The sequence below is a fragment of the Carcharhinus amblyrhynchos genome, chromosome 11 (genome assembly GCF_965287045.1).
Source record: "Carcharhinus amblyrhynchos chromosome 11, sCarAmb.v2.hapA, whole genome shotgun sequence".
In the NCBI taxonomy this organism is placed as follows: Eukaryota; Metazoa; Chordata; class Chondrichthyes; order Carcharhiniformes; family Carcharhinidae; genus Carcharhinus; species Carcharhinus amblyrhynchos.
The window spans coordinates 55,458,897-55,478,316 of record NC_137334.1 but is presented as its reverse complement, the minus strand read 5'-3'; the positions used below and the strand labels follow the sequence as shown (position 1 = coordinate 55,478,316).

The 19,420-nt window shown below is 41.0% G+C and overlaps 1 protein-coding gene across 1 annotated transcript in view; it reads left to right on the top strand.

The window, feature by feature from the left end:
• The window catches only part of ly75 (lymphocyte antigen 75), a 142,949-nt gene that overhangs the window by 29,774 nt on the left and 93,755 nt on the right, over window positions 1-19,420 (top strand). The window contains exons 4-6 of the mRNA XM_080199145.1: window positions 11,011-11,175; window positions 14,703-14,813; window positions 15,391-15,537. Coding sequence (XP_080055271.1) covers window positions 11,011-11,175; window positions 14,703-14,813; window positions 15,391-15,537 — 423 coding nt within the window. The remainder of the gene's footprint in view (window positions 1-11,010; window positions 11,176-14,702; window positions 14,814-15,390; window positions 15,538-19,420) is intronic.

Here is a 19,420-nt window from a genome sequence, read left to right as displayed (position 1 = left end):
CTCAGTGTCTGTAGCTCAGAGGCCAGCTCATCCACCTTGAGCTGGAGCTCCTCCAGCAACCTGCACTTACTACAGACATGGTCACTGGGGAGGACCCTGGAGCCCACCAGCTCCCACATCATACAGAAACCACACATCACATGCCCCTCCATTATTCACTGTAGTGGGTTTGAGAAAAATTTTTTTCCTTGTTTTTTCAAACAAACTCACCTGGCCTTTTTTCCTTCCAGCCCTTTTTGATATTAAGCCCTATTAACTCACTCTGCTTCCCTCTCACTCCGCTGCCCGCTCAGACGCTGCCCGCTGTCTACACCAGGCCTCCTTTTAAACCTGGCGCTGATTTAAAGCAGGCTGGTCCACAACTCCTCCTAAACACTCCCTCAGAATTCTTAAAGCAGTAAATACAATAAAATAAATGCTTTAAACAGTTCTACAAAGAACAAAGTGCTTTAAACTTATTTTAAACAGGTTTTTAACAGGTAAAAACTTAGCTCTCTCTCTGCTCCTTCACTTGTCTGCTCCAGCAAACAATGGAAGGCTTCACCGTGTGGCCACCTGATAATTAAATTAAAGCAGGCTGGTCCACAACTCCTGCTAAACACTCCCTCAGAATTCTTAAAGCAGTAAATACAATAAAATAAATGCTTTAAACAGTTCTACAAAGAACAAAGTGCTCTAAACTTATTTTAAACAGGTTTTTAACAGGTAAAAACTTAGCTCTCTCTCTGCTCCTTCACTCGTCTGCTGCCCTGTTTCCCTTTTAATATCTTTTAGCTAGCAGAAACCTATCCATCTTGGTGTTACAATTAAGAATCAATTCAACATCAGTTGTTTGCAGAACTTGCCTTCCTTTTTATATGTGGAAGCATTTCCTAATTTCAGTCCTTAAAAGGCGTAGCTCTAACCTTTTTAGGTCTTCGAGTCCTTGGCTCTCAGTAACCTTAGCTAGTTTCACTTAATTTGTTCTCTTTAATATCTGAAATTTCAACCCAATCTGTCATTAATTTTATACATTCCAGGGACTAAAACCTAAATTTGTGTCATCTTTTTGTGATTCTACCCTCCGTTCAGCTATCACTCTGGTAAACCGACACTGCACTGCCTCCAAGGCCAACGTATCTTAACTAAGGTGCAGTGCCGAAAACCACTCCAAGTACTTCAGGTGATGTCAAACCGGGGCTTTGTGTAGTTGCAGCATGGCTTCTACCATCTTGTATTCTAGTTCTCTAGATATGAAGGCCAGCGTTCAATTAGCCTTTGAGTTTTGCACACTTTTTTGACATGTTCATGACGTACTTGACTATTCTACTGTTTCTAGCTTTCTGTTCTTTAGAAAACGCCATTGCCTATCCTTTAAGTCCACGTTTCCTACGTGGAAATTTATTTGCCATCATTTTGCCAATTCAATTAATCAGTCTATATCTCTTTGTAATTTTATACTTCCATCTACACTGTTTACAATCCTGCCTATGCTACTGTCGTAATTGCATTTAAAGTTTTCTATCCTGTCATCTAAGAACATAAGAACGTAAGAAATAGGAGCAGGAGTAGGCCATCTAGCCCTTCGAGCCTGCCCCGCCATTCAATAAGATCATGGCTGATCTGAAGTGGATCAGTTCCACTTTCCCGCTTTCTCCCCATAACCCTTAATTCCCTTGCCTACCAAAAACCTATCTACCCGTGTCTTAAATATATTCAGTGAGGTAGCCTCAACCACTTCAACGGGCAGAGAATTCCAGAGATTCACCACCCTTTGAGTGAAGAAGTTCCTCCTCAACTCCGTTCTAAACTGCGCCCCCCCCCCGCCTTATCTTGAGGCTGTGCCCTCTAGTCCTGCTGTCCTTTCTGAGCGGGAAGAACCTCTCAACCTCTACCCTATCCATCCCCTTCATCATCTTATACATCCTATAAGATCCCCCCTCATCCTTCTAAACTCCAACAAGTACAGACCCAGTCTATTCAGCCTCCCTTCATAGTCCAACCCCCTCATCTCCGGTATCAGCCTAGTGAACCTCCTCTGCACTCCCTCCAAGGCCAAAATATCCTTGCGCAAGTGCAGCAACCAAAACTGCACACAGTACTCCAGCTGCGGCCTCACCAGTGCCTTGTACAGTTGCAGCAAGACCTCCCTGCTTTTATATCCTATCCCCATCGCTATAAAGGCCAACATTCCATTCGCCTTCTTGATCACCTGCTGCACCTGCAGACTGGGTTTTTGCAACTCATGCGCAAGGACCCCCAGGTCCCTCTGCACCGTAGCATGCTGCAGCTTTTCACCCTTTAAATAGTAATCCCTCCTCCTATTATTCCTGCCAAAGTGGATAACCTCACACTTGCTAACATTGTACCATAAATCTAAGTTAATGAATGTGGTGAATAGTTGAGGTTACAGTACAATCCCCGAGGGACACCCCTATTAACATCCTGCCACTAAGACTTCCTCACCCATTACTATTTTCCCTTTACTTTCTCAACTTGTTACCATGTGTCATATCAAATGTGCCTTTATTTAATTTTAAAACCAATTTTCAAATTGTATAAATTTCTTTGCATTTTGATATGTAATTCTATATTTTATTCTGCAGTTGCAGTGCCAAAATTGCAAGCAAACTATGTAGTAATAATTTTATTGTCTAACTTCTCATTACTGTTAGGGAGGCTATTTAATGATTTGAATTATCCATGCAGAAATCTGTAGTACCTCATTAGTTTCTTAAAGGATTCCATGACCTTTGTCTCAATTTCATTATTTAATTGTTTATTCATTGTGCTCAACACACTGTCTGAACAAGGGTTTCCTGATAGTTTACCATCTTAAACCATGTTTCCTATGATTTTAAAGACTTAGCTTAGTGCTGAGGACTATTTCCTGTAGTCACATGTTGGTATCCTGCCATCTGATTGTGACACCTGGTTGGCTGAGTCCTGACAACTTCCAGTATATTTTGGTTGGGAATTTGACCAGTAGCATGACAATGAGGCCCAACTATTAACATTGGCTGGACCTGAGCATTGGTGTTCCTTAATAGACCAGCTGCTCGCTAGGCCATAATGTTGCTTGGGCTTAACTCAAAACGCTGCTCTCCAGGTTTCAATGGCCAATTTCTTTAGCCCTTCCTTACAATTCAGACTCATCTCTTGCTCCCTCAATCCTATTCCAGCCAAACTGTTGACTGCTCAGTTTCTTTCTTGGATCCCATTGTTAGCTAATCTGGCTGATGGCTGCCTTTCCTCTGGTGTTGTTTCCTCTCCCTTCTGCTTCAAATCTTCTGTCAACATCCTACTTTTCAAACAAAACTACTCTTGATCATTATTGTAAACAATTATCCCATTTCTGACCTCCCTTTCCTTGGAAGTTCTTGAAAGTGTTGCCAAATTCTTATCCATCTTGTCTGAATCCTCCCAATCATGTTTTCTGGCCGGAGACAATACTGAATGATCCTTGTTCAAGTCACAAATAACATTCTTTGTGATTGATCATGATAAACTATTCCCTTTCATCTTTTTTGACCTGTCAATAGCTTTTGACAAAATTGACCACGCTACCTTCCTCCAAGGTTGCTGCTCTGTCGTCAAGTTGGGTGGAATTGCCTGAGCTTGGTCCCACTTTTTATCTGTCTAATGGGAGCCAGACAATTACATGCAATGTCCTCTGTTCACACACTTGCAGTGTTATCTTTGCAATTCCCCAGGATCTTTCTCTTGACCGTCCAATTTTTCATCTATGTGCTAACCTTTGGTGTTATCAAAAAATACATTTTTGATTTGATATTTGGTTTATTATTGTCACATATATTAACATACAGTGATAAGTATTGTTTCTTGTGCGTCTTACAGACTAAACTTACAGTTCATAGAGAAGGTAAGGAGAGTGTGCAGAATGTAGTGTTACAGTCACAGTTGGGATGCAGAGAAAGATCAACTTGATGAAAGGTAGGTCCAGTCAAAAGTCTGACAGCAGCAGGAAAGAAGCTGTTCTTGAGTCAGTTGGTACATGACCTCAGACTTTTGTGTCTTTTTCCCGATGGAAGAAGGTGGACAAGAGAATGTCCAGGGTGCATAGGGCCCTTAATTATGTTGGCTGCTTTGCTGAAGTACTGGGAAGTGTAGACAGTCAGTAGATGGGAGGCTGGTTTGCGTGATGGATTGGGCTATGTTCACGACCTTCTTATAGTTCTTTGTGGTCTTGGGTAGAGCAAAACTGATACCAAGCTTTGATACAACTAGAAAGAATGCTTTCTATGGTGACAACACCCATTCCCCCCCTCCCCCCCACCCCTGCTTTCGCTGTTAACAATTGCCTCTGTCCAGCCACCAACCACCTCCTTGAACCCCTCCCAATGAAATATCAAGAAGTTGAAGCTATTTTGGTTCCTGTTGCTGCAAGCTATTTCCTGTCCTCTTCTTCCATCCTCAGTGATTACCTTAAGCTGCACAAGACATCTTGCAATCTCAGTTGAGTTTCTGACCACAACCCCATTCCACCACCAAGATTATCAAGTTCGACCTCTTGATCAACTCTGATCCTCCGTCAATCAGTCTACGCTGAAACCCTTGTCTGTGCCTTCATTGTTTCTAGAGCTCGCTATTCTGATGGCCTCCTAGCTGATTTCCTATTGTTCACTTAACAAAAACCTGTGCTTATCTCAAAATTAATTACAATCTAAAAACCATTATAGAGAAATGCCTGCTGGATCACACAGATTGGGATCTAAATATTGAAGGAAATGTCTCTCTTGGGAAGCTCGGGAAAAGGTGGAAGGGCGGTTTTGTTTGTTAAAGACTATACTAGTAGAATAGAGGGGGATGAACCAAGTTTAGGAAACCAGAACAGTCCAAAGATATGCAAGTTAGGTGGATTAGCTATGCCAAATTGCCCCTTTAGTGTCAGAGGGATTAGCTAGGGTAAATGCCATGGGGGTTTATAGGGATAGGGCCTGGGTGGGATTATATTCGGTGCAGACTTGATGGGTCATATGTCTGCCTCCTGCACTGTAGCTTCAATGAATATAGAAGCAGTCTGGGTAGAGATGAGGAATGATACAGGTTCCCTAACAGCAATCACACAGTAGCACAGGGTATTAATGAAGAAGTAGTAGGAACTTTTCGGAACAGTATGGCGGTTATCTTGGTGGCTTTTAATCTACATATAAACAGAAAAATCTGATAGGCAAAGAGAGTAGATGACAGATTCAGGTAATGTTTTTGGAATAGTTAAATAAGTATATTCTGACGTGAACCAGTGGATAGGCTAGATTAATCCAATCCCATTGTGCAATGAAAAAGGATTGATTAATAATGCCGTAGTGAAGGCAACCCTTGGTAGCAGTGACCAAAGTACAGTTGAATTTTACTGAGTTTGAGGCAGAGAAGAGTGGCTTTAAGTATTTTAAATTTAAATTATGAGGGCTAGAAAACAGAGCTAGTGAAATTAGCAATTTAGGTTAAGGAATAGGTCAATGGAGATGCAGTGGCAGACATTTAAGGGGCTATTTTAGAATACGCAGAATAGATATGGCTCAGAGCAAGGAAAAATTCCAAGGGTGGACGCACCATCCATGGCTAACTGAAAAAAAGGTAAAGATGATTCTGGGAAATTAATACTAGAAAATAAGGAGGTGGCAAATGAATTAAATAGATATTTTGCATTGGTCTTCACTGTAGATGATATAAGTAACATCCCAGAAATAGCCTAAATCAGGAATTTGGAAGGGAGGGAGGAACTCAAGAAAATTACAATCAGCAGAAAAATGGTACCTGTCAACTCAGTTGTCAGCCCACAGTTGCAACTATTTAAGTTCCCTGGTCCTGATGGACTTCATCCTCAGGTCTTAGAAGTAGTGATCAGTGAGGTAGTTGATGCATTGGTCTCAATTTTCCAAAATTCACTAGATTTGGGGAAGGTTCCATTATATTGGAAAATAGCTGATGTAACTCCTTTGCTCAAATTGGATGGAGACTCAAAGCAGGAAGTTTCAGGCCAGCTAGCTTAACACCTGTCGTAGGGAAAATGTTAGCTCTAAAGAGGTTATAACAGGGCACTTGGATAAATTCAAGCTAATCAGGCAGAATCAGCATGGTTTTGGAAAAGAGAAATCATGTTTAACAAATTTGATTGAGTTATTTGAGAAAGTAACAGATGCTGTGGATAAAGGAAAACTGGTTGCTGTACTGTACTTGGATTTTCAGAAGGCATGTGAAAAGGTGCCACATCAAAGGAAAATATGGCATAGATAGATTATCAGCTAACAGGAAACTAAATGGAAATAGAGCAGGCATAAAAGGGTAATTTTCTGTTTGATAGCATGTGACAAGTAATTACCACAGTGATCAGTGCTAGGGCTGCATCCTTACAACTTGTGTAAGTGCTTTGGATGATTGATAAGTTTACTTATGACATAAAGAAAGGAAAGTTAATTTGTAGAGAGGACATGATACTACAAAAGGATATAAGTAAGTTAGGAGAGTAAGCAAGGGTCTGGCAAAGGGAGAATAATGTGGAACAATGTGAATTTGTCTGTTTTGGCAGGACAAATAAGAGAAGCATATTGTCTAAAAAGTGAGAGATTATGGAGCACTGAGATGCAGAAGGATCTGAGTGCTCTAATGCATGAATCACAAAACGTTAGTTGTAGGTGCAGCAAGTAATTAGCAAAGAATGTTATCATTTATTGCACGAATAATTGAATACAAGACCAGGGAAGTTGTGCTTCAGTTATACAGGGCATTGATGAGATCACATCTGGAGTACTATGTACACTAATCAACTCCTTATTAAAGGAAAGATGGAATGCATTGGAAACAGTTCAGAGGTTTACTACATTAAGACCTGCCATGGGTGAGTTATCTTATGAGGAAGTGTTGGACAGGCTAGGTTTGTATCCATTGAAGTTTAGAAGAGTAAATGGTGGCTTGATTAAAATATGTAACATCCTGAGGGGATTTGACAAGGTGGATGTGAAAAGAATGTTTTGTCTTGTGGGATAATTTAGAACTCTGGGTCACTCTTTAACAATATGTGATTACCCATTTAAGACAAATTGGTTTGAGACAAATATTTTGAAGTCAGAAATGGACAGAACCTTTCACCCCTTGTTTATCAAGAATATCAAGACTAGGCATAAATGAATTAGATCAACCGTGATCTTATTGAATGACAGAGCAGGCTCAAGGGGCCTTGGTCTACTTCTGCTCTTAGTTTATACGTTCATGTATAAAACTTCACAGTTCATGTCTTGCTCCAACCTCATTCACTCACCTTGCTGATTTTTGCCAGTTCCCTGTCGATCAGCACCTTCAGTTTAAAATCATCATGCTTCTTTTCAAGTCCATCCATGACTTTGCCCCTCCCTTTTTCTACAGCTTCTTCCATCCCTCCAAGCCTGTATCTCTGTGCTACTTTGCTTCTGGCCTTGTGTACTTCCCTGATTTTAGTTATTCTGCCAATGGCAATCTTGCTTTCAGTTGCCATGGCCCTTAGCTCTGACAACCTCCTCAAAATGTTGTACAGTGTAGAGAAAGGTCATTTTGAGCTTCAACAGCTCAATTATTCAGCACTTCATGCCAAAGTACTCGTCCTGGATGTTTTTGTAGATTGGCAGACTGGACATCTCCAGTAATCCAACCCCATCCCACCCTGGCCTATCCACCAATAACCCAACTGCTCCCCTGGCAACCTCCCCAGGAGTCCCCTGCCCTCGCCTCCCTGAGCCCCCTGCCAATTACTTGGCCTCCATGTCATGACACTGTGCCTCAAGCACAACATTGCAATGCTTTTTCTACCATTGCAGCACTGTGCCTGGGTGGGCTGGAGAGTTGCTGTCAGGCAGTCTGGCCAACGACTCTCCAAGATGAGACATCTGTGCAAATTGGAACAGTAATCCTGCCTACTGCCAATCAATGGGTTGAGCCCCCGCCATCCAAAAAATTCGGGTGAGAGTTTTCGTTTCATGAATGTTATGGCCCCAAGGACACCAAATCTGAACACCCAGTGATTAACTGAAAGATCTGTGCCATAAGACTTCATGTTCTTAAGCAATAACAAGCTTTACTGTATAGGAAGAGAAACCAAACAAAGCAAGCACCACCAATTGAACGCTAACTATAGCTTATAAAAATTTATGCTATAAACTCAATTCTACTTTTTACTTCCCCTCAGACGTTGTTTTATTGTACAAAGTCTTGAAGGTTCAATCACTTTTCCTAGTACCGTCCAAAAGATTCTGCATCCCTCTAAAATTCACTTTATTTTCTCCTTAGTACTGCAACTATATTCTTTTTGAGGAATGAAATTTCCTCAAAATATCTTTCCATTGGCTTTTAGATATGTGATCCTCCAAATTCTCCAACACCTCACAACTGTGAACTTTTCAATTCAAACTTGGGTCAGAGAATGCAGTGAAGCCTGACTGGTTTTCACTGCGAGGGTTATTATAGTTATGGAAAGACAGATCTTCCAGCTTGTTTTCCCCCCTCCCCAAATTCTAAGCTCAAGCCCCTCATCGCAACCTACATGGTAAACAATAATAATTTAGTATCATCCCTGTTTAAGACGCAGGTCTCACCAACATTTATTTCCAACCTCCCCCCTACTCCTGCCAGAGGATGAGCTACAGCCTACACAAGACCAAAACTGCAATTGTCTTCTCTGTGGAAAAATTAAAGAATTGTCTAAATTTCCACAATTTAGAAATTGTCTAAATTTCTAAATTTAGACAATTTAGACAATTGTCTAAATTTCCATTTTCTCCAAGAAAATGTAACATATTTGAGGACTTTTTCAAACAAAACATTAATTAACTTTAAAAAAAACCCCTTTTGATTCTGTCACCCAAATAAATAATTTATGTTTTTAATGGATATAATTGCCCCCGCTCTAGACTTGCTGTCCCAATTAAGGAATTCCCTTGGTGACCAACTGCCTTTAGCATCTCTTCATCTGGGAACGACATAAACAATTTAGTCCTCTGGTTCCATTGCAAATCCGGAGATGGACGATTCGTTGTTTGGGCTTTACACTTTTTTTAATTCTGACCTTGTAAAATAAACATTGGTTAGCTGTTAACTGTAATTAACCCAAGTTTGTTTGATTTTCATGCACTTTAAGGTTGTTTGCAAGACTCTTAATTGAGGTTTCCATTTAACACTTTAATCTCCAACCTAAAAGTTATATTCCTAAAATTAAAAGTTACACCTCTCAAATACATGAATTACAAAATCAGCTATACGTATTCCAGCAATGTACCTTTGGGGCATTATTATGAAAAAATAAGTGGTCTGTCTTCAATACCAATACTTCAGAGATGTGCTGGTTAGTTGGATTGTGCGTGCTATTGACCCTTAATGTCTTGGGTTTAGTAGGGTAAATGCATGGGGTTAGGGGGATAGGATCTGGGTAGGATTGTTGTTGGTGCAGACTTGATGGGCTGAATGGCCTCCGTCTGCATTGTAGAGTTTCTAGGATTTCTATAATTCTATTTCTGACTCATAGGGAAATTACAGTGTGTGATTTATTTTTTTACATTAGCACAGATGTGAATGTTTTGTGTGGAAGAAAGTGAAAAGGCTTTTCCCAAAATTGGAACCAAATCTAACTTGGTGTAGGCTTGCAATTTTCCACTCTGTGCAACCTAGCGGTTTTTGTTTTTTCCTTCTATGCTGCCTTTTCTTCCTCTTCCCACCACTCTCAGGCATTTTAATAGATGAAAGTTACTGTATCAGTTGTGGCTCGTTTGGTAGCACAGTCCTCTCTTGAGTCACAAGCTTTTGGGTTCAAGAGCAGGGCTTGAGCGCAAAAATCAAGGCTGACACTCCAGGGTAGTATTGAGGGAGAGTTGCTAAAACTCTCTGACCCATGGCACTATTTCAGAGACAGTAAGAAGTCTCACAACACCAGGTTAAAGTCCAACAGGTTTATTTGGTAGCAAACGCCACTAGCTTTTGGAACACTGCTCCTTCGTTAGGTAAGTGGAAGTCCTGGCAGAACTCCCACTTACCTGATGAAGGACCAGCGCTCCGAAATTGGAACCAAATCTAACTTGGTATAGGCTTGCAATTTTCCACTCTGTGCCACCTAGCAATTTTTTTCTTTCTGACAGAACTCCTACTTGCCTGATGAAGGAGCAGCGCTCGAAAGCTGGTGGTGTTTGCTGCCAAATAAACCTGTTGGACTTTAACCTGGTGTTGTGAGACTTCTTAATGTGTTTACCCCAGTCCAACACCGGCATCTCCACATCATGACTATTTCAGAGAAGAACAGGACAGTTATTCCAGTTGTTCTAGTCAGTGTTTTATCTTTCAATCGATATCACAAGATTACTTGGTCATTATCACTTTACAGTTTGTGGATGTTTGTTGTACTTAACTCAGCTGCCACATTCCCTCCATGATGTGGAGATGCCGGCGTTGGACTGGGGTAAACACAGTAAGAAGTCTGACAACACCAGGTTTCAGTCCAAGGGTTGGAAGCGTTGTCAGACTTCTTACTGACGTTTCCTCCATGGCAGCAGTGACTGCATTTCAGAAGCGCCTCACTGGCTAGAAAGGATTTTGATATGTCCGATGGTGTAAAAACTGCTCTCCAATTGCTAACCTTCACTTTCTGTGAGTGAGCTGAGGAATGTAAAACAGAAAATGCCAGCTTTCATTCCTGAGGCAATTTTCCACAATGCTGTCCATTACTTCCATCAGAAATGAGTTCTTCTTTCCTATATGGTTACTGTAATGTGAAACAAAATGTCCTCAGTCGCAGACAAGTTGGATGGGAAATTACCAGTTAGTCTGTGACACAGGCTACTGAGAAAGATGGTGCTTTGATTATCATTATAGCTTTCTTTTTGGACTGAGCACAGCAGATCTGCAACTATTTTATTCTAATTGCATTTTAATAAATGATCAAGAATACATTTTGCCTTTCCTTCTCTTTTTCTCAAATTAACTATTAAACACTCATCGCTATTTGCTGTATTTATTTAGCACAGTAGAAGTAAATATTGTTTCACTGTTTTACAGATACTGAATGCAAAACTTTCTGGGAAAAAGATAGCACAGAACAGACTTGTTACCAATTTAACTTCCAGTCTTTTCTCTCTTGGAGTGAAGCTCGTCTTTCCTGTCAGATTCAAGGAGGGGATTTACTGAGTATTGCTGATCTGAAAGAACAGAAGTACATTTCTGGTGAGTTAGTGTTTCTTATCCATGGCGCACATGAAATAATCTGTCAAAATACAAAAAGATTTCCTGACTTTCTGCCCATGACTTGGCCTCTATTAATACTGACAGCTTGTGAAAATATGGAACAAACTATGATTATAATGCTCCATTAAAAATTGCCAAACAAAGAATCCCTACAGTGCAGAAGAGGCCTTCAGCCCATTGAGTCGACAACAAGTATCTTACCCAAGTCCTCTGCCACTTCCTACCTATTTGGCCCCACACTGTTATCGTGGTTAATCCACCCAACCTACACATCTTGAGGCACTAAGGGGCGATTTACCGTGCCCCATCCACACGGCCTGTGCATCTTTGTAGTGTGGGAGGAAACTGGAGCACCCAGAGGAAATCAACACATGGGGAAACTCCACACACGTAGTCACCCGAGGCCGGTATTGAGCCCAGGTCCTTGGAGCTGTGAGACAGCAGTGCTAACCACTGTGCCGCCCTATGGTAAAGTGAAGATAAGGATCTGCAGAATGTTCAGTCAGACTTTGCTGTAGAAGTCGATTTATGCTGTAACTTTTTCTTTATTTTTAATCAAGTTATGTTTAGCCAGGCTTTACAGTAATGTGATAAAGGAGAGAAATTTGAAGGTTCACAAGACATTAAACACAACACATCATGTAGGATATGATGTAAAAAAAAAATGTGGAAATACTAGACTTTAGGTACAAAACATGCAAGTAAAAATGCAAATCTGAGTAAGATCACATTTTGAGCGCTAGTTGTAGTTTTGGGCTCTGTGCTGTTAGAAAGATGTTGAGCAACATCAAAGGTACAGTGTGGAATCACATAAATGGTGCCTGATATGAGGAAGTAGGAAAGCAGAGGAAAAAGCTGACAGTTTGAGTCAAAATCACTACATCAGAAATAGATAACTTGATGGGTGCATAAAATTCTTAAGGGATAGAATAAACTAGGCAGAGATGTACTCTTTTTCCAGTGAATCAAGAGTTTCTTTTAAACAGTGGAATACGTAAAAGATTAAATTTGGCTCAGAGATCAGGATCCTTTTACTCTTCACAGGGAAACCATGTCAACTTTTAAAAATGCATTACTAATGGTGCAATCGCAACAGAAACAACTTGAAGATGAGGAAATACAATGAACATATGAAATTAGGGCTACTGCTAATGTGTGTTAAAACACTAGCACTAATTTATTAAATTAAATAGCTTTTTTCCATATGTAATTTCTACATAACTATCCTTGCCTGGATGAGTTCAGCTCCAACATTCAGGAAAATTGACATCATCCAAGACAAAACAGCGTGCTTGAACATAAAATAAGAACGTAAGAAATAGGAGCAGGAGTAGGCCAACTAGCCCCTCGAGCCTGCCCCGCCATTCAGTAAGATCATGGCTGATCTGAAGTGGCTCAGTTCCACTTTCCCGCTTTCTCCCCATAACCCTTAATCCCATTGCCTACCAAAAACCTATCTACCCGGGTCTTAAATATATTTAGCGAGGTAGCCTCCACCACTTCAACGGGCAGAGAATTCCAGAGATTCACCACCCTTTGAGTGAAGAAGTTCCTCCTCAACTCCGTTCTAAACTGCCCCCCCCCCCCCCCCCCCCCCCCCCCCCCGCCAATCTTGAGGCTGTGTCCCCAGTCCTGCTGTCCTTTCTGAGCAGGAAGAACCTCTCAATCTCTACCCTATCCATCCCCTTCATCATCTTATACGTCTCAATAAGATCCCCCCTCATCCTTCTAAACTCCGAGTACAAGCCCAGTCTATTCAGCCTCTCTTCATAGTTCATCCCCCTCAACTCTGGTATCAGCCTAGTGAACCTCCTCTGCACTCCCTCCAAGGCCAAAATATCCTTGCGCAAGTGCGGTGACCAAAACTGCACACAGTACTTCAGCTGCGGCCTCACCAGTGCCCTGTACAGTTGTAGCAAGTCCTCCCTACTTTTATATTCAATCCCCCTCGCTATGAAGGCCAGCATCCCATTTGCCTTCCTGATCACCTGCTGCACCTGCAGGCTGGGTTTTTGCGACTCACGCACAAGGATCCCCAGGTCCCTCTGCACCATAGCATGCTGCAGCTTTTCGCCCTTTAAATAGTAGTCCCTCCTACTATTATTCCTGCCAAAGTGGATAACCTCACACTTGCCAACATTGTATTCCATCTGCCAGGTCCTCGCCCACTCGCTTAGCCTATCTAGATCCCTCTGCAGACTTTCTACACCCTCCGCACAATTTGCTTTTCCACTTATCTTTGTGTCAATGTTGATTGGCATTCCATCCACAAACATTCATTCCCACTACCACTGACACACAGTAGCAACAATGTGTATCATCTACAAGATGCATTTCAGGAACTCACCAAGGTTCCTCAGGCAACACCTTCCAAATCCACAAACACTACAATCTAGAGAAAGATAAGTGCAGCAGATACCGAGGAACACCACCACTTGGAAGTTCCCATCCAAGTTAGTCACCATATTGACCTGTAAATACATAGCCACTACTTCACCATTGCTGTTCAGAATCCTTGAACACCCTTGCAAGCAGCACTGAGTGTACCTACACCACGTGGACTGCAGTAGTTCAAGGCAGCTCACCACCTGCTTCTTAAGGGCAACTAGGGATGGGCAATAAATGGTGGCCTGGGCAGCAATGCCCACATCCTTTGAATGAATAAAGATAATTGCCTCCTGTGAAATGATTACACTGCAGCAGGAACTCTGACTCAGCAGGGTCTTTTAAAATCTTTCACTTTTGTATTGAAATATCATATATAATTGATTTGTAACACTAGATGGCATCCAGACAACGGCAAATGGATTTTCCATACATAGTATAGTGGATGGTATTTATCTTTCTCATTTTTTTAGCTCTTCCACTATAGTTCAGGTTACAGCCATGAATGTTAATTGGTCAACAAGCATTATCTAACTATAGGATCAGGCCAGTTCTGCAGTTGTCCTATGATGTATTGCTAGTTTACCCTGCAATTTGGAAGCTGAATTTAAATTTAACTGTGGCTAGTTGTATTTATCAGGACTTGGGGAAACCTGGCATATGAAAAGGAGTTGAGGGATGACGGCTCCAGAAAGCAAGAGCTTCCCTACCTCGTGAAAACCTTTGGTTTCTCGCTTTACCCCATCAGCCTGCCCAGATATCATGGCTACCCCAACTCCATCCTTCCAATTTACAAATCCCAAGGGCCTTGGCTGCCACCTCCTGCCACTGGAACTCTCAACTGGCAATCAGCCAGTAAAGATTATTATTGAGATCTTGCTGTTGAATTTGGGCAGGACCTCATATTCTCAGCCTTGACAGGTTTGTAACTTACTATCTTCACCTTGCAACTCTGGTCTGTCTGTTTTAAACTCCAACTTTAGGAGATGCTGTAGCTGTTCTTCCAACATTAACCAAATCAATGTGATTGGCCTGAATAGTAGTTCCAAAGCTCTTTTAAATATTACCTGCATCAAATATTTCTACATGTTTCATTTAGAACTAATATGTTATTTTAATAGAGCAATCAAATGTTCCGAAGAAAATGTGGATTGGTCTGAATCAGCTGAACATGGCTGCTGGCTGGCAGTGGTCAGATGGAACACCTTTAGCGTTTGTTTATTGGGATGATGGTAAGTAAAAACTTTTCATTTCCAAGGCTCTGTTATTTTATTTTCAAACTGTGTGGTTAATAACTGAAAGCTACGGGAGATGAGATTTCAATGCAGATTGTGATAACTTGCAACTAAATTATGCAGTTGGGTTTTTCTTGGTTTAGGTGTAAAAATGGTTTTGGTAGTGATCATGTAAAGTCAACCAAAGCATTAGGGGAAGGGCCATTTCTCTTTTTTTGGCTCTTCTCTTTTTGTCTCTTGTCTATATTCTTTCTTTTCTGCTCCTTCTTTGCTCTATCCCTCCATTTATTCAGATCATTCTGTTTCTGATTCTTCCTTCTGTTTATTGCTTTTCTTGATTGTGCTTTTCTCAGTAACTGGGGTCTTACTCTATCTCCACCATTCCTCTGAACTGCTATTGTTTTGTTTTCTTCCCATCATCGTTTTATTTCTCTTCCAAACTGTCCAAACTCTTCAGTCAGCGCACAAAGCTGGTGGAATCTCGCAGAATGTAATACACACTTTAACTTGCCTCGAGAGCCCCCTGAAGTTAAACCAACTACTCAGCTGAAACTTTGCACTTTATTCCATTTAGGTGGATTTGGTTCATATCATCTTGAGGAATCTAGCTGTGCCACGCTGAGCTCTGATTCTGATGGTCGCTGGCAAACTAGCCCTTGTGAAGCTGCCCTACCATATGTATGCAAGAAACCATTCAATCGGACAAGGATAGAGTCAAGTGGTGAGTGTAATTTTGATTTCATTTTTTTCTCCCCTCATGAAGTCAACTCTTCCTGCTCTCTCACTGATTTTTTGTTTTAAAAAATGGTATTTCTTTCTTGAGAGTTACAAAACTAATGCATAGATTGGACAGGGCACATCCTTAATCCATTTCCTTGCTTGCTGCAAAAACCAATTCAAATTCAAATTGAGTCCAATTTATGAACCCTGCGAAAGGGCCATTCTAGATCCAAGCTGACAAGAAAGGTCATTGCACCTAATCTCATGCTGGATCCTACATTCAATTATAACCAATCCACACTCAATCACAACCAATCTCACTGATTCAACTCTTGTTCTTTATCAGTTGTTACTTCTGTGGCTAGAATATATTTGTTTGGACTATTTTAATCACACTACTACCGTCAAAATGAAGACAGGTTGTCTAGACTGTAAATGGTGCTATATAAATTCAGTACTTTATATTGAATTTATATAGCACCATTTACTTGCTGCCTCAAGATGTCCCCAGGTACTTGCAGGCAGTGAGGCAATTTTGATGCACAGTCACCATTATAAACTGCTGTAATGTACACCAAAATGCAAGCAGCTCAGTGGCTCCAGCTGCCAATTATACAATATAAATTAAACTGTCCTCCTCCTCCTCAATAAAATGTGGCAAATGACAACTTGCATCCTATTTAGTAACGAATAATTAGGAAATCTATTGGAGCAGGGAAGGGGAAAAATCCACAAGGAGAAATTTGAGACTCCACAATCTGTTTAAGACACTGTGGCCCCTAAGCTCATTTCTGATTGATCTTTTGACTGCATTATTCAACTGCATTGAGCAAAGGAACATCGCAGACAGCATGCTGATCAGGGCCCAGGAAGAAATGTGACACCTTCAAATAGTATGCACACTGATCAGCTGTGTGGGGGAGTAGTGACGGTGGCAGAAAAAGCTAGCATTCACTGAAGGAAAATTATGCAGTTGAGCAGCGTGGTTCAGTTTCAGAAAACATAGAACGCACTTATTGTAGCAATCTCCCTGTGATAATGTGCTGAATGTACACTGGGAGCAGAATCCCTAGACTCTAGCTGAAATGTCAGGGCAAGTCCACCTCCATTTTGCAGGCTCGACCTGCTTTATTTTTTGGCTGACTACTCTTTAATTAGTACGAGGCGAGATTTCCATTTATTTCCAGGGGAAATCCAGCCTCGAGAAGCTGACCAGAGGCCAGCAACTCTGCAGCCCACCAGGATCAATGGCCTTTGACGGTATTGCAGGAGGCATGAGAGAACATGGAACCATGGATGCCCTAAAAAGCCAAACTGTCATCTGGATTGGTGGGCAGGGGGAGGCATCATATTACAAACATACAAACATGAAATCAGAGGAGAAGTTGGCCATTTGGCCCCTCAAGGCTGCTCTGCTATTTGATAAGATTATGGCTGATCTGTCTGTTTGTGTTTTAAGTTCTATGTTCCCATCTCTCCTGATAACCTTTGATTCCCTTGCCTAATCAGAATCTACCTACCTTTACAATATTTCAGTGATCCCCACCTCCACTGCCTTCTGATGCAAAGTTCCAACCTTCTCTTCATCTGTCTTTAAAAAAAATGTGATCCTTAATTTTAAAACAGTACTCCCTAGTTCTGGACTTGCCAATGAGAGGAAATATCTTTTCCACATCCACCTCATCAAAACTGTTCAGGATTTTATATATGTTAATCAAGTCACCTCTCATTCTTCTAAACCCCAGTGGAAACAAACGCAGTCTGTCTAACCTATTTTCATAAGACAACCTGCTCACAACTGGCTTGTGCTACCAAATAAACCTGTTGGATTTTAACCTGGTGTTGAAACTTCTTACTGCACTTGGAAATTCCATAATAATCAGGAAGAGACAGCTTAACTAATCTATTTGATTTATTTGAAAGAGTAACAGGTATGTTGGATGAAAGGGAACCTGTAAACATACTGCATTTGGATTTCTAGAAGACATTTGATAAAATGTCACATCAAAGATTATGAAAGTGAAATTCATGGTGTGGGGGTGGATATTAGCATGAATAGAGGATTGGCTAGCTGGCAGAAAACAGGAGAATCTGCATAAATGAGTCTTTTCTGATGACAAGTTTGGATCTCAACTTTTTACAATTTAGTATCAATGACTTCGATGTGAGCATGAGTCATGGTAGCTAAATTTGCAGTTGTCATAATAGGTGGGAAAGTACGTTGTGAAGAGGACATGAGGAAGTTGCGGATGGATAGAGATAGATAGAGTAAGAGGGCAAAAATCTGGCACAAAGAGTATAATTTGGGAAAATGTGAAGTTGTTCACTTTGGCAGGAAGTATAAAACAAGAGAGTATTGCTTACATGGAGAACCACTGCAGAATTTTGAGGTGCAGAGGGATCTAGGTATTCTGGTGCATCAGTCACAAAAGCTTAGTATGCAGGTATAGCAAGTAATTAAGAAGACTAATGGAATGCTATCCTTTATTCCAAGACAAATTGAACATTAAAATTATGAATGTTAAACATGGCATTGGTGAGACCACATCTTGGATGTTGTGTTCAGTTTAGGTCTCCTTATTTAAGGAAGGATGTAAATGCATTGGAGAGAGTTCAGACCAAGCTCACTAGATGGACTTACTAGATGAGATTTCGCAAGCCCAGACAAGTCGTGGGGGTTACAGGTAGTGCGACGTAAACCCAAGATCCCAGTTGAGGCCGTCCTCGTGTGTGGAACTTGGCTGTCAGTTTTTGCTGCAAAATCTTACTAACTGTCCTGGCTGGAGACAATAACATCTCTTCAACCTGTGCTTAACCCTCTCTCCACTCACATTGTCTGTACCTTTTAAGACTTGATTACTTGTAAAGACTCGCATTCCAACCATTATCTTGTAAATTGAGTTTGTGTCTATATATGCCCTATTTGTGAACACAACTCCCACTCACCTGATGAAGGGCCAGTGCTCAAACTCGTGGCTGTGCTACCAAATAAACCTGTTGGACTTTAACCTGGTGTTGAGACTTCTTACAGTACCTACCCCAGTCCAACGCCAGCATCTCCACATCAGAATTTACAGGTGCCCAGCTATAGCGTCCTTAATGATCGATTCCAATATCTTCCCCATGACTGACATATTGCTAACTGACCTTTGGTTTCCTGTTTTCTGCCTCCCTCCTTCCTTGAATAGAAGGGTGTATTTGCTACTTTACACTCTGATAGAACCTTTCCAGAATCCAGCAAATTCTGGGAAATTAACACCAATATATCTACCACCTCATTAGCCACTGACTGGGGTGAAGTCCAACAGGATGCAGAGACTTGTCAGTCCACTGCTCCTTCCCTAGTGATTGTGATTACAGCAAGTTCCATTATCCTTCCCTCTCCAGATTTACAGTTATTACTGGAATATTTTTGTATCCTTCATAATAAAGATAGAAACAAAATATTTGTTCATTTCATCTGCAATTTCTTTTATTACGTACTATTAACATCCCATTCTCTCTCTCTGGAGGACTAACACTCACTATTTTTTTTAAATACCTGTAGAACTCTTGCCATCTGTTTTTACAGTTCTAGCTAGCTTCCTCTCATACACTTAACCTTTTATTTATTCTTTGCTGTTCTGAATCATCTGTGCCTCTCACCTTTTGCGCAGTTGAATGTTTTTTCCTTAATTTGATAGTTTCCTTAACCCTTTTAGTTAACCATGGGTGGTGGGCCCTCCCCTTAAAACTTTCCTTTTCAATAGGAACATACTTATTCTGAAATATCCCCTTAAGTGCCTGCCATTGCTTCTCAGTTGATGTGTCCCCTAGCCTAGTGTCCCAGTTCATGTCAACTAGCTCAACTTTCATGCCCACATAGTTTCCCTTATTTAAGTTTA